General features: G+C 44.0%; 1 protein-coding gene across 4 annotated transcripts in view; it reads left to right on the top strand.

Annotated features, from left to right (window-relative positions):
* Window positions 1–13,439, top strand: part of ILF3 (interleukin enhancer binding factor 3) — a 36,743-nt gene that overhangs the window by 8,185 nt on the left and 15,119 nt on the right. For 3 of the 4 annotated variants that reach the window (XM_036282050.1, XM_036282051.1, XM_036282053.1), the window contains exons 2-5: window positions 7,974–8,069; window positions 8,557–8,595; window positions 8,954–9,183; window positions 9,334–9,511. In XM_036282050.1, the coding sequence (XP_036137943.1) occupies window positions 8,067–8,069; window positions 8,557–8,595; window positions 8,954–9,183; window positions 9,334–9,511 (450 nt within the window). In that variant the 5' untranslated portion in view covers window positions 7,974–8,066. The remainder of the gene's footprint in view (window positions 1–7,973; window positions 8,070–8,556; window positions 8,596–8,953; window positions 9,184–9,333; window positions 9,512–13,439) is intronic. The other variant, XM_036282052.1, reaches the window with a different exon arrangement.

Below are 13,439 nucleotides of genomic sequence, written 5' to 3'. Positions count from 1 at the left end.
TACAGTTACCTGAAAGCGAACAGTTTTCATTTAAAAAAAATATGTACCCTTACCCACTAAAATAATTCACATTTGCATGTTAATGTCCTTTGAAAAGTGGTCTTTTTAAAAACTTTTTCTTCTTGCCCTGACTGGTTTTGCTCAGTGGTTAGAGTGTCAGCCTGCGGTCCAGAGAGACCCGGGTTTGGTTCCTGCTAAGGGCATGTATCTCGGTTGCAGTTTGTCCCTGGTCCTGGTTGAGTCATGTGGGTGGTTGCCACTCGATGTGTCCCTTTCACGTGGATGTTTCTCTCTCTCTCTCTCTCTCCTTCCCACTCTGAACAAAAAATGAAACAATGTGCTCCAGTGAGGATAAAAAAACATTTAAAAAACTTTATTTTTGATACTATCAGTTCAGGAAGTGAGATCTTTTATTTATTTTTTGTCCTCACTCGAGGACAGTTTTGCATTTATCTTCAGATAGAGCAGGAGGGAGAGAGGGGGGAAGAAAGAGGGAGAGAGAAACATCGATGTGAGAGAGACACATCGACTGGTTGCCCACATGACCCCAACTGGGGCTGGGGACAAACTGCATCTGAGGTACATGCCCCTAGCGGGAACCAAACCCGGGACTCTGATCTGTGGGCCGATGCTCTAACCGCTGAGCAAAACCGGTCAGGGCTTAAAACTTTTTATTCTTTACTAGTGAAAAAGTTTTTGGCATGGAGGGAGAAGTAAAGAAATTAAATTGCATGCTTACATTTTAAAAACCTCCATCGCCATGGGGATAGGTGGGTGGGTTACATGGTCTCCCCACCAGGTGTAGAAGATTTTCTAAGCTGATTTCTCTCATCTCCTTGCTGCTTGGAACATGTTGGAAAGAGTGTTCGATAATTCTCACTTGGAGTCATGTTAAAACTTCTGCTGTGGTATTATATACTCACAGGGAGAGAGAGTATAAAGCATTTCTATTGGTTCATCCAAGAATAGTTGAAATTACTCCTGAAATACATTGTATTTGTAGTTTTACAGTTGAAAATGGACTTTCCCATGTTGTCACTTTTAATTCTTACTATTTGCAACTCTGAGGCAAGTGATTTTTCTGGATGGCCTGTCCCACAGCTGCTAGATTGGAGAACCAAGGTGGATGCAAGGTTGGGGCTTCTGTTGCTAAGGCCCGTGGGCTCTCCACAATGCCATAGAACCTGGGGTCCTGCTTCTCACAGATCATTTGGAGTTCTAAAAACATTTTGAGGAACAATCTGTATTTGTCAACTTTTTATTTTGTCAAGAAAAATACCTTTTGAAACAGTTATCACACACCTCCATCTTTTCATAAGAAGAAAAAGATGTTTTAGCAATGAAAATATAGGAAAAAAGTTAAGCTTAAAGGATGGCCCTTTACTTTGAAAATATTTGTGAAAAATCTCTGTTCCTAACTGTATACCTTTCTATGGACCAATGAAAACAGTGTTGCAGACAGAAACCCAGTGTATTGCACTAGACTTCAGACTTTTGTTGGACTTAATTTTTCAGACTGGTTTCCATAGCCACATTTTAGATTGACATCTTCTGCCTGGGTTGCTTTGTTTAAATTATTTTTTTATTTATTGAATTTATTGGGATGACATTAGTTAATAAATAAAATTATATAGGTTTCAGGTGTATACTTCTATAATACATCACCTGTATGTTGTATTGTGTGTTCACCACCCCCAAATAAAATTATTTTCTCTGTCCTTGATGTGAATCTGTAAATGTTTAAGAAGTTACTAAAGAGTGACACTTGTGTATTATTACTTCACTTCACACTCAGGGGAGGATAGCTCTAGAGGTCAGGAGACCAGGAGCTTGGTTGGATCCTTGTAATTTCAAAGTCTGATTCAGTCTCTTTAGGACCAGCATCCAATTCAGGACAATTCCCAGAGTCCCTAGGATACCTTGTAAGATTTTGTGAAATACCCTGGAAGTGGGGTTGAGGGTCCACTCTGGGAGAATGATGAGGCCGTACCTGCTCATTCTACAAATATTTGTTGATCCACACATGCTAACTTGGGCATGTTTCTTTCTCAACAGCAAGTGCCATGAACATCACATTCTAATTAGCGACAGGTCAGAAAGATAGTCACATCGCAAGCATAACATTCTGTGGTTTACACTTCTGTAACTGCATGTCATAGGCGGTTTGGTTTCAAGAACCTGATTGCATTTTGTTGAAACATCCCAAACCACACAGGTCATGTTTAAAATCCTGGTTTTTGCCCTGACTGGTATGGCTCGGTTGGTTGGAGTGTCCTCCCTTACACCAAAAGGTGGCAGGATTAGTTCCTGATCAGGGCACATACCCAGGTTTTGGGTTTGACCTGGGGCATGTGTGGAAGGCAATCCATCAGTGGTTTTCTTTCTCTCTCCCTCCCTCTCTTCCTCTAAAAAAATCCTGAATTGTCCGGCTGGTGTGGCTCCGTGGTTGAGTATCGACCCATGCACCAAGAGGTCGCTGGTTGATTCCTGGTCAGGACACATGCCCAGGTTGTGGGCCGAGTCTCCAGTGGGGGGCATGTAGGAGCCAGCCAATTGGTGTTCTCTCTCTCTCTTCTCCTCTCTCTAAAACAATCAGTAAAGGAAAAAAAAAACCTGACTCTTCACACTACGCATTCCTTCCTTGGCTTTCTTTCTCAGAGAGGCTGGGCTGGTAAAATTAGGCTTTACTTGTGTCCAGGTTTGAATCATAAGGTTGCAGGAGCAGCTTTGTGCAATCTCACATCTTTTGTTCAAAATTAGAACCCGACCTGTGGCACAGCAGTTGAGCGTTGACCCATGTACCAAGAGGTATGGTTCGATTCCCAGTCAGGGCACATGCCCTGCTTGTGGCCTAAATTCAAAGTGGGGGGCATGCAGGAAGCGGCCAATCCATGTTCTCTTTCATGATGTTTCTATTTCTCCCTCTCCCTTCCCTACTAAAATCAATGAAGAAGAAAAAATTTTTTAATTAGATTGGTAGGGGGCAATGGAGTGTTGCATGTAAGTGGGTGTTATGGTCTTCTTGGTAGCACTGTTCCTCACTAAAAATTTTGAAAATGTTTTTGCTCATCTGGAAGACCCTTGTGTCCATTAATGAGATGAATTCCCTGATATTCAAGACCAGATTCTGGCTTCTGAGAGGCTGGGACAGGTGACAGATCTGGGCTTCCATTGAGACAAGCAAGGCCAGTTTTTTCCCCCTTCAAAGGAGTGTTGACTACAGTTTTTAAATTTGTTTTAGTTCAGATAATTAGTACTCTTACTCACTTTGTCCACCTGAATCAGGAGGCATCACCAGCAAGGCCTGGTCTAAAGGAGGAGGGCCCAGGATGAATGGACTGCATATGGGCCAAGTTTGGTGGGCAGAGTCAGCCACAGCCCAGTGAACCTCCACAGGATCCCTTCTGGGACCTGCCTCTCAGAGCTGATGAGAATCAAGTGAGGCAGCCTGTTGGAGCAGATGCACAGCCAGGTTCCGGAGTTGTTTTGATTTTTTTAATCCTCACCCAAGGATATTTTTCTGTTTATCTTCAGATAGAGTGGGAGAGAGAGAGAGAAACATCGACTAGTTACCTCCTGCATGACCATGACCAGGGCTGGGGACGAACCATAACTCAAGTACGTGCCCTTAATCAGAATCAAACCCGAGACTCATTGGTCTGAGGGCCGATGCTCTAACCACTGAGCAAAACTGGCCAGGGCCAGGTTCCTAGTTTTAAACCATCAGGTGAAAATAGCAGATGGAGCCCTGGCCGGTTTGGCTCAGCGGTTAGAGCGTCGGCCTGCGGTCCTGAGAGACCCGGGTTCGGTTCCCGCTAAGGGCGCATACCTCGGTTGCAGTTTGTCCCCGGCCCTGGTCGGTTGTGCGGGTGGCAGCCACTCGATGTGTTTCTTTCACATCGATGTTTCTCTCTCTCTCTCTGTTCCTCTCTCTCCCTCCCACTCTACCTGAACAAAAAATGTCCTCGGGTGAGGATAAAAAAAAAAAAAAAAAAAAAAAAGAAAATAGCAGATGGGAACCTTTGTGTAGGCCATTTGCTCAAGAGGGGGTGCATTTGAGGGCATGTGGCTGTCAGGAAGTACTTTCCATGGGCTCGTTTTTTTTTTTAATCCTTACCTGAGGACATTTTTCCATTTTTTGTTCAGATAGAGTGGGAGGAAGAGAGAGAGAGAGAGAGAAAACCATCGATGTGAAAGGGACACATCGAGTGGCTGCCACCCGCATGACCAACCAGGGCCAGGGACAAACTGCAACCGCGGTACGTGCCCTTAGCGGGAACCGAACCCGGGTCTCTCTGGACCTCAGGCCGATGCTCTAACTGCTGAACCAAACCGGCCAGGGCGCATGGGCTCACATTTTGACACGATGAATATCTTGTTCCCCAGTGGGAAAAAGGGAGTTTTAGGCCGCTTACCTTTGTCACATAACATTTTTAGTAGTTTTTAGCATCAACTGTGGGTGAAATTACAGTATATTTTTTAACAATTTTCAGAGTATTGAGTTGGAATGTAGACATCTTCCATGGTGGCAAATTATTATTATCATGTTTTAAGTGTGCCTTTTATTGATTTTTTTTTAGAGAGAGAGGAAGGGAAAAATAGAAGGAAACATCAATGTGAGAGAAACGTCGATCGGCTGCCTCCTGTACGCCCCTTACTGGGGATCGACCCCGAAACCCTGATCAGGAATTGAACTGAGACCTCTCAGTTCATGGGACGATGCTTAATCCACTGAGCCACACCGGGCCGTTGCTCTTAACTGCTGAGCCAAACTGTCCATGGCTACATACTTATTTTTTGATATTCAGTTGCCCCAAATATAGCCGATAGGGGCCCTCACAAGTCAACTTCTTACCCTTTGGACAAGCTGGCATCAGTCTCTGAGCTCTTTCTTGCTTTCTGACACTTCATTGTGACCCAGGCCCATTGTGACCCAGTACAATTCCTATATTAGGTGCTGAATCAGCCACTTCTCCCAGGATCTCCTTTTAGTGGGTTTTAGACAGTCTCAATCCTCAAAAGGTCTGAGCCACCTGGAACCTTGGTTAAAAAGCTGTGTTATTTTTAAAGTCTCTACATTTGATATTTGTGGTAGAGGAGATGAATAGGTGGTAGGTGTACAGTGAAGCATTTGCTCCTGCACCTTGTTGGGCTCAGAGGGAAGGAGTTTGCCCCTCAGGTTGTACTAGCTGGCCAGGTCCAAGGGAATGGGACTTGTGGGTTATGTCCCACACTGTCCCAGCAGCTAGCCCATGGCCTGGCACAAAAAGAGGTGCACACTGAATACATGTTGAATAAATAAATACGCTTTTAAACATCAGCCTTCGTTATCAAATTGATGAGGTTCCAGCATAGATATAATGCCAGGACTGGTGGCTGTTTAACATGGGTCCTCACCATTAAGCCGTGGTTTCTGATGGTTTGTTTCTTGTCAATTTAGAATTGGTTTTCAGGGTTTTGGTTTTATTTTTACATTACCTTCCATGGCTACGCTTTTGTAAGACTGCTTAAATTGACTATGCATTAAAAAAAAAATGTGGAAAATTTCAAACGAGCACAAATTAATTCCAGTATACCCATCCCCCGGCTTCACTAGCTATCAACATTTATCAGTCTTGTTTCCTCTTTCTCTGTTCTCTGCCTCACTGAAATATTTTTTTCTTTTTTATTCTCACCCGATGGCATTTTTGCACTTATCCTCAGATAGAGTGGGAAGGAGAGAGGGAGGAAGGGAGAGAGAGAAACATCGACTGGTTGCCACCCACATGACCCCAACTGGGTCCGGGGACAAACTGCAACCAAGGTACATGCCTTTAATGGGAACCGAATTCAGGACTCTCTGGTCTGTGGGCCAACACTCTAACCGCTAAGCCAAACTGGCCAGGGCTGAAATATGTTTTTAACTCACTTTTATTGTTGAATGTATTACAGATGTACCCCCTTTTTTCCCCATTGACCCCCTCTCACTGAAATATTTAAGACAAATATCAGGCATGTACTTTCAACCATAACATTTTCACAAATGTGCCCTGGCCGGTTTTTCTCAGTGGTTGGAACGTAGGCCTGCGGACCAGAGAGTTCCGGGTTCGGTTCCCGGTAGGGGCATGTACCACCTCCCCCCCCAATTTTTTTCTTAAATGTGTAATGAGACATTCTTTTCAAATACAACCACAATATAATTTTTCCCTTACTGAATAGTGGTAATTCCTTATTACAGGATTTTTGCATGCATGTTACTTAGCAATAAGCCTCTGCAGCAGCCTGGTGATACAGATCCAGCTTCATGCTTTCCTTAGGTTGACTTGTTCACTTTTCACAATCCTCCTGCAGTTGGAGAGGGCTGCTTCTGTGTCGCAGATATAGAAGGAAGCTCCAAAGAAACCTCAAGACCACACAGTTAGTGGCTGGGCAAGCAGGGTTCGGGCCTGAGTCTGTGCAGAAGCTCCCACTTGGTGATAACTGAGTGGCTCATCCAGGGCCCCTGCACATCTGGCAGCTGATCCCAAGGACTAGTCCTCCACTCCTCTTGTCCCTGTTCATTCTTTACCATGAAGCCCGTGACCTGTTTTCTTTCCTGGTGTTGCAGATCCATTGCTTTCCATTCTAGCCTTAGATTTAAAGTACTTTGGAACTTAAAAAAAATTATTTTTAATAGTGTCAGTTTAGATTTTCTCCTTTTAAAAAATGTACTTTAGCCCTGGCCGGTTTGGCTCAGCAGTTAGAGTGTCGGCCTGTGGTCTGGGTTCAGGTCCCACTAAGGGCACGTATCTCGGTTGTGGTTTGTCCCCGGTCCTGGTTGGGTCGTGTAGGAGGCGGCCACTCAGTGTATCCCTTTCACGTCGATGTTTCTCTCTCTCTTTCTCTCCCTCCCTCCCACTCTATCTGAACAAAAAATGGAAAATGTCCTCGGGTGATGATAAAAAAAAAAAAAAAACTTTAGAGAAAGAGAGAAACTTCGATTAGTTGCCTCCTGTACCCTGCAACCCAGATATGTGCCCAGACTGAGAATCAAACCTATGACCCTTTGGTGCTTGGGACCGGACAACGCTCTAACCACCTGAGTCACACCAGCCAGGGAAGAACGTTTAAATTTTCAATTCAATTGCTTAGGTAGTCCTGAAGTGTGGGGATTCTTGTTTTTGCCAGTCATGTCAATGTTTATCCTAAAAGTGGGTTCCTTTCCAGAATGAGCCTGCTGCCCTGGCTGGTGATGACTTAGATTGATGGAGCTAGCTATTAGGTGGTTGCATGCAATGGGAGTATGCCTCTGTTCCATATTGTGCTGGCAGGTTTTTTTTTTGTTGTTGTTGTTGTTGTTGTTTGCTTGTTTAGGAGGTTTCAGTGTGGACTAGACTGTTGACACAGAGTGGGAGTTGAGTAGGTTTAGTCATCATGTTAGTTAGTGTCCAAAATTGTGATTTTAGCCATGTTTGTCCTGAAGACTTTTGTTGTGTGTTTTGGGTTTCTCTGCCTCTCCGAAGATGAACCCACAGGTGTGTCCATGTGGTGCAGTGGTCACATCTACCTGATGTTGTAGAAGGTTCTTGCCTTTCTAGTTTATTGGATCCTTTTGGAACCCTGTGTCTCCTGCTTTTTCCATCTCTTCATTGCCCTTAAGGACTAGAGCCCCTTTTTTCCCTTTTTCATACACCATGATGATGCTGAAATGTTTTATATTTGTAAAAACTGGCATACTTGGTATAAGAAACGATGAAAGAAGATAGAAAAAGTAAAGATCAGTTGAGTGTGGGCTTGAAGTGAGACTTGGCTATTAGAAACTAGCTGTTTTCATTTTTAGGGAAATTTATAATTAGTTGTTTGTACTTTGGCTTATCAGTGGCTTATTACTTGGAAATAAAGATGTGTCATGCTGTGTTAACAGAACTTCTTAATGAGGCCCCACTGTTGTCTTGCTGCTAAAATTCACTCATCTATGAAATATTCGAAACTAAAAAGATTTTCTGATCTTATAGATAGCTGAAGTATTGATAACACCAAGGAAATCTGTCACAATTTGAAAGATAAGCATAATTTGATTTCCAGACACTACAGAAAAAGAAGTAACAATGGTAAGAAAGTTTTTTTTTAATCATAGGTACTATTTCTTTATTTGTGTACAGATATGTTTATAGTATTGCCTCAAAATATTTGATTATATTTTTTATTAGACTTCTTGAATTATACTACATAGTATAACAATTCAAATAATATAAAAATGTACAAAGTAAGTGCCCTTTACCTTCACTGTCTAGAGAAAGAACAACTTAGTTATGTTTAGTTGTCCTTTTCCAAGTGTTCATATACAGGGGTGGACAAAAGTAGGTTTACAGTTTTCTGGGAAAGTTTATTCTTGTGTAATTATTAATTATTGTATTATTTATGTGTATTACAACTATAAACCTACTTCTGCCCACCCCTATACAGTAGTCCCCCCATCCTCGGCTTTGCTTTCCGCGGTTTTAGTTACCCCTTTGTCAACCGCAGTCCAAAAATATTATATGGAAAATTCCCAGAAATAAACAATTACAATTCACCTCACTTCATCTCATCACGTAGGCGTTGTGTCTTCATCACATCACAAGAAGACAAGGAAGGGTGAGTACAGTACAATGAAATATTTTGAGAGAAAAATACCACATTTACATAACTTATATTATAATTATTCTATTAGTTGTTAATTTCTTACTATGCTAGATTTATAAATTAAGCTTTATTATAGGTATATATGCATAGGGAAAAAAACAAAACAGTATATAGAGGGTTCAGTACTATCCGCAATTTCAGACATCCACTGAGGGTCTTGGAATGTATCCTCCGCGGATAAGGGGTGACTACTGTTGTCTTATTTTCATACAAATGATAAAGCATAGTTATGAGTTATGCAGCCTAGAAGGTAAGTGGTGGATTGCTTGGTCTCTTCACATTATTTTTAACTGAGTTTTCACATTTCCAGCGTCCATTGCGAATTTTTGTGAATGATGATCGCCATGTGATGGCAAAGCATTCTTCCGTTTATCCAACCCAAGAGGAACTGGAGGCAGTCCAGAACATGGTGTCCCATACAGAGCGGGCTCTCAAAGCTGTGTCCGACTGGATCGATGAGCAGGAGAAAGGCAGCGGCGAGCATGCTGAGTCCGAGAATTTGGACATGCCCCCGGAGGACGAGACCAAAGAAGGGGCTGGGTAAGTTTGAAGTTTTGTGGGTTTGTTTTTTCCCCCCTTTCTAAGGAGACTGACTAGTCTAGAGCTGAGCATTTTATTAAGAAACTCCAGCCTTTCTGGGTTCTGGCCAGACTGAATTCCTTACATAGCATGCACTGATCTGTCTTTCAGGGAACAGAAGACAGAGCATATGACCAGAACCCTGCGGGGCGTGATGCGTGTTGGCCTTGTGGCAAAAGGCCTGCTTCTCAAGGGGGACTTGGACCTGGAGCTGGTGCTGCTATGCAAAGAAAAGCCCACAACTGCCCTCCTGGACAAGGTGGCTGACAACCTGGCCATTCAGCTCACTGTGAGTGTGACCACCTTCACTGGGTGGGGCTGGGGCTGCTGTTGAGGACCCTTGTGAGATAGAGGAAAAGATGCCCAACTGTGCCGTATGCCAAAAGACAGACTCTAAGCCCACTCTTATACTTAAACTAGCTCAATAGAGGATGCCACAGAGCCACTTAGGGTCTCTGGACAGTGGCTGGGTGACTGCAGTGGTGTCCGGACATTGTGGCTTTGAGGAAAGACCCAGCATCTACTATACATCAGGCTATGCTGTTCTAGGGCCTCACTAGTCTTGGACTTCACAAAAAGACTCCATTGGATAGGTGGGCGGGTGGATAGATGAATAGAAAATTTAACGCTTCTCTTCTAATCTAAACCTAGGTATCACCAAAAACTTAAAATATGTTTTTACTGGCTTTTTTTTTTTTAGAGAGAGGACAGGACAGAGATAGAAACATCAATGTGAGAGAGAAACATCCATTGGTTGCCTCCTACAAACCCCCTTCTGGGAAACAAGCCCAAAACCTAGGCATGTGCCCTGAGAACCAAACCAGGACCTCTCAGTCCATGGGACGACGCTCAATCCACAGCCACAGCAGCTGGGCACCAAAATCTGTTTAAAAACCAGTTTATTTGTCTTGTTACATGAGTATTGCATAAATAATTGCCTGTGGCATTTCTTGAGCATTTACTACATCAGATCCTAGGCCAGGTGTGTTTTTATGGTTTGTTTTTTCTCCTTAATCCTTATCTGAGAACATGTTATGATTTTTAGAGAGAGAGAAACATCAATTATTTGCATCCTGCATGCATTCAGATGGGGTTTGAACCCACAACCTAGGTATATGCTCTGATTGGGAAACGATCCTGCAATGTTTTGATGTACAGGATGGTGTTCCAACCAGCTGAGCCACCTGGCCAGAGCCAGGCATGCTTTTAACATTTTTCATTTCATCTTCATAATGGTATTTGGGAAGAGTAACTGACACCAGAACCCCCAGCTGGTGAACTCTGGGACTTCAGAACCTCCACACCTCACTGCAACCTGCTGCCTCCTTAAAGGAGGCAGTCATCCTGGATTTAGTGAGGACATGAGTAAGAACAAAAGTGAAAAATCTCATTCTTTAGAAATACCATTGGCTTATTTTTTTGTTTTTTAATTCTCACTGGAGAATGTGCTTACTGGGTTGGGATCAATGTGAAAGAGAACATCAGTTGGTTGACCTTAGGTTCACACCCTGATTGGAGATTGAACCTGCAACCTTTTGATGTACAGGACAGTGCTCCAACTGAGCCACACCAGCCAAGACCACCATCCACTTTTTTTTTTTATCCTTACCCGAGGACGCTTTTGCATTCATTCTCACAAGAACGAGAGGGAGGAAGAGAGAGAAACATCGATGCTAGAGAGACACATCGAGTGGCTGCCACCCACACGACCCCAACCGGGGCTGGGGACAAACTGCAACTGAGGTACGCACTCCTCGTAGAAACCAAACCCAGGACTCTGGCCCGACGGCCGACACTCCAACCGCTGAGCCAAACAGGCCAGGGCCACTTTTTTTTTCCTTGTTTGGTTTTTTAATTCTCACTGGGATATTTTTCTATTGCCCCCCCCCCCCTTTTTTTTTTAAGATAGAGTGGAAGGGAGGAAGAAATATCGAATGTGAGAGAGACATATCAATTGGTTGCCTCCTGCATGACCCTGGTTGGGGTGGAGGATTGAACCTGCAACCCAGGTACATGCCCTTGACTGGGAATCAAACCCTTGACCCTTTGGTCCAAGGGCCAATGCTCTAACCACTGAGCCCAACCAGCCAGGGCCATCCACTTTTGTATAAAAGCAAGCAAGCAAGCATTCTGTCACATGTGACTGACAATTTGGGATTCAGAACAAAGGTCAGAGTTGAAATGTGGAGCTAACGCAGTGTCAGTGTCGTAGGTAATTATAGGGAGCTATTGAAGATGAAGCCCTAGCTTTTCTGTTTTAGTATTAAGTAACTTTAAGTTATTTTTATCTTTGTCTATAAAAAGCATATCAATTGAAGAAGGTTAAGCTGATGAAAATGTTTCTAAAGGAAGGACAATATTTTTTTTAAAAGCTTCTCAGCCACAACCAATGAGTACTCAGTTTCTGAGAAGAGGCAGTGCTGAAGCCTTTTTTTAAATTCTCACCCAAGGATATTTTTTTTTCATTTATCTTCAGATGCAAGAGAGACACATTGACTGGTTGCCTCCTTCCTGTATGACCCGACCAAGGCTGGGGGCCTGCACTGTAACCGAGGTGCATGCTCTTGACCAGAATTGAACCTGCGAGTCTTTGGTCTGCGGGCCAGCGCTCCAACTGCTGGACCAAACCGGCCAAGGTGACGATTTTTTTTTTTTAAGATTTCTTAGGAAGGAAAAGAGAGAGAAAGACATAGATGTGAAAGCAGAACATCAGTGTGAGATCAGTTGTCTCCTGTTTGCCCCCCACGGGGACTGAGCCTGCAACCTAGGCATGTGCTGTGACCAAGAACCAAGAATCATACCAGCAACCCTTTAGTGCATGGAATGATGCCCAGCCAACTGAACTACACAGGCCAGGGCAGAAGATAATATTTTTTTATTCCTCACCCGAGTATGATTTTCTACTTATTATCAGATAGAGAGGGAGGGAGGGAGGGAGTGAAACATTGATGTGGTAGAGCCACATTGACTGGTTTTCTCCTGCACAACCCGACCAGGGCCAGGGATGAGCCACAACTGAGGTACATGCCCTTGACTGGAATTGAACCCGCAGCTCATTGGTCCATGGGCCAACACTCTAACTGTTGAGCCAAACCAGGCAGGCCAGAGGATCATTTTAAAAAATAAATAGTTGGGTCCGGCTGGTGTGGCTCATTGGTTGAGCGTCGACCCATGCACCAAGAGGTTGCCGGTTCAGTTGCTGGTCAGGGCACATGCCCAGGTTGTGGGCCAAATTCCCCAGTGGAGGGGGTGCATAAGGTGGCCAATTGATGTTCTCATCGATGTTTCTCTCTCTCTCTCTCCCTGTCCCTCCCTCCCTCTCTAAAATCAATAAAGAAGCCCTGGCCGGTTTTGCTCAGCGGTTAGAGCGTCGACCTACGGTCCTGAGAGACCCGGGTTCGGTTCCCGCTAAGGGCGCGTACCTCTGTTGCAGTTTGTCCCCGGCCCTGGTCGGTCGTGCGGGTGGCAGCCACTCGATGTGTTCCTTTCACATCGATGTTTCTCTCTCTCTCTCTCTTCCTCTCTCTCCCTCCCACTCTACCTGAACAAAAAAATGGGAAAATGTCCTCGGGTGAGGATTAAAAATAATAATAATAATAAAATAAAATCAATAAAGAAAAAAAAAAAATAGTTGGGTCTGGCCTGTGTTGAGCTCAGTGGTTGAGCGTCGACCCATGTACCAAGTGGTTGCTAGTTTGATCTCTGGCTAGGACACATGTCCAGGTTGTGGGCCCAATCTCCAGTGGGAGGGCATTTAGGATGCGCTCAATTGATGTTCTCTCTCATCAATGTGTGTTTTTTTATAAATTTTTTTTCTTTATTGATTTTAGAGAGAGGGAGAGGGGGACAGAAGTAGAAACATTGACAAGGGAGAACATCAAACTGGCGACTTCTTGGTGCATGGGTCAATGCTCAGCCACTGAGCCACACTGGCTGGGCACTCTCATCAATGTTTTTATCTTTCTCTCCCTCTCCCTTTCTCTCTCTAAAATCAATGGGGGGGGGGGATAAATAAATAAATAATTGGGCCCTGTCTGGTTTTGTTCAGTGGTTAGAGCATCGGTCCACGGACCAATGAGTCGTAGGTTCGATTCTGGCCAAGGGCACGTACCTCCGTTGTGGTTCATGCACAGCCCTGGTCGGGGTTGTATGTGATGCAACCAATCGATGTGTCTCATGTTGATGATTCTCTCTCCCTCCCACTCTGTCTGAAGATA

Source organism: Molossus molossus, unplaced genomic scaffold, assembly GCF_014108415.1.
Source record: "Molossus molossus isolate mMolMol1 unplaced genomic scaffold, mMolMol1.p scaffold_m16_p_4, whole genome shotgun sequence".
NCBI classification, from domain to species: Eukaryota; Metazoa; Chordata; class Mammalia; order Chiroptera; family Molossidae; genus Molossus; species Molossus molossus.
The sequence above is the reverse complement of the archived record's forward strand: the minus strand, read 5'-3'. Positions and strand labels throughout refer to the sequence as shown.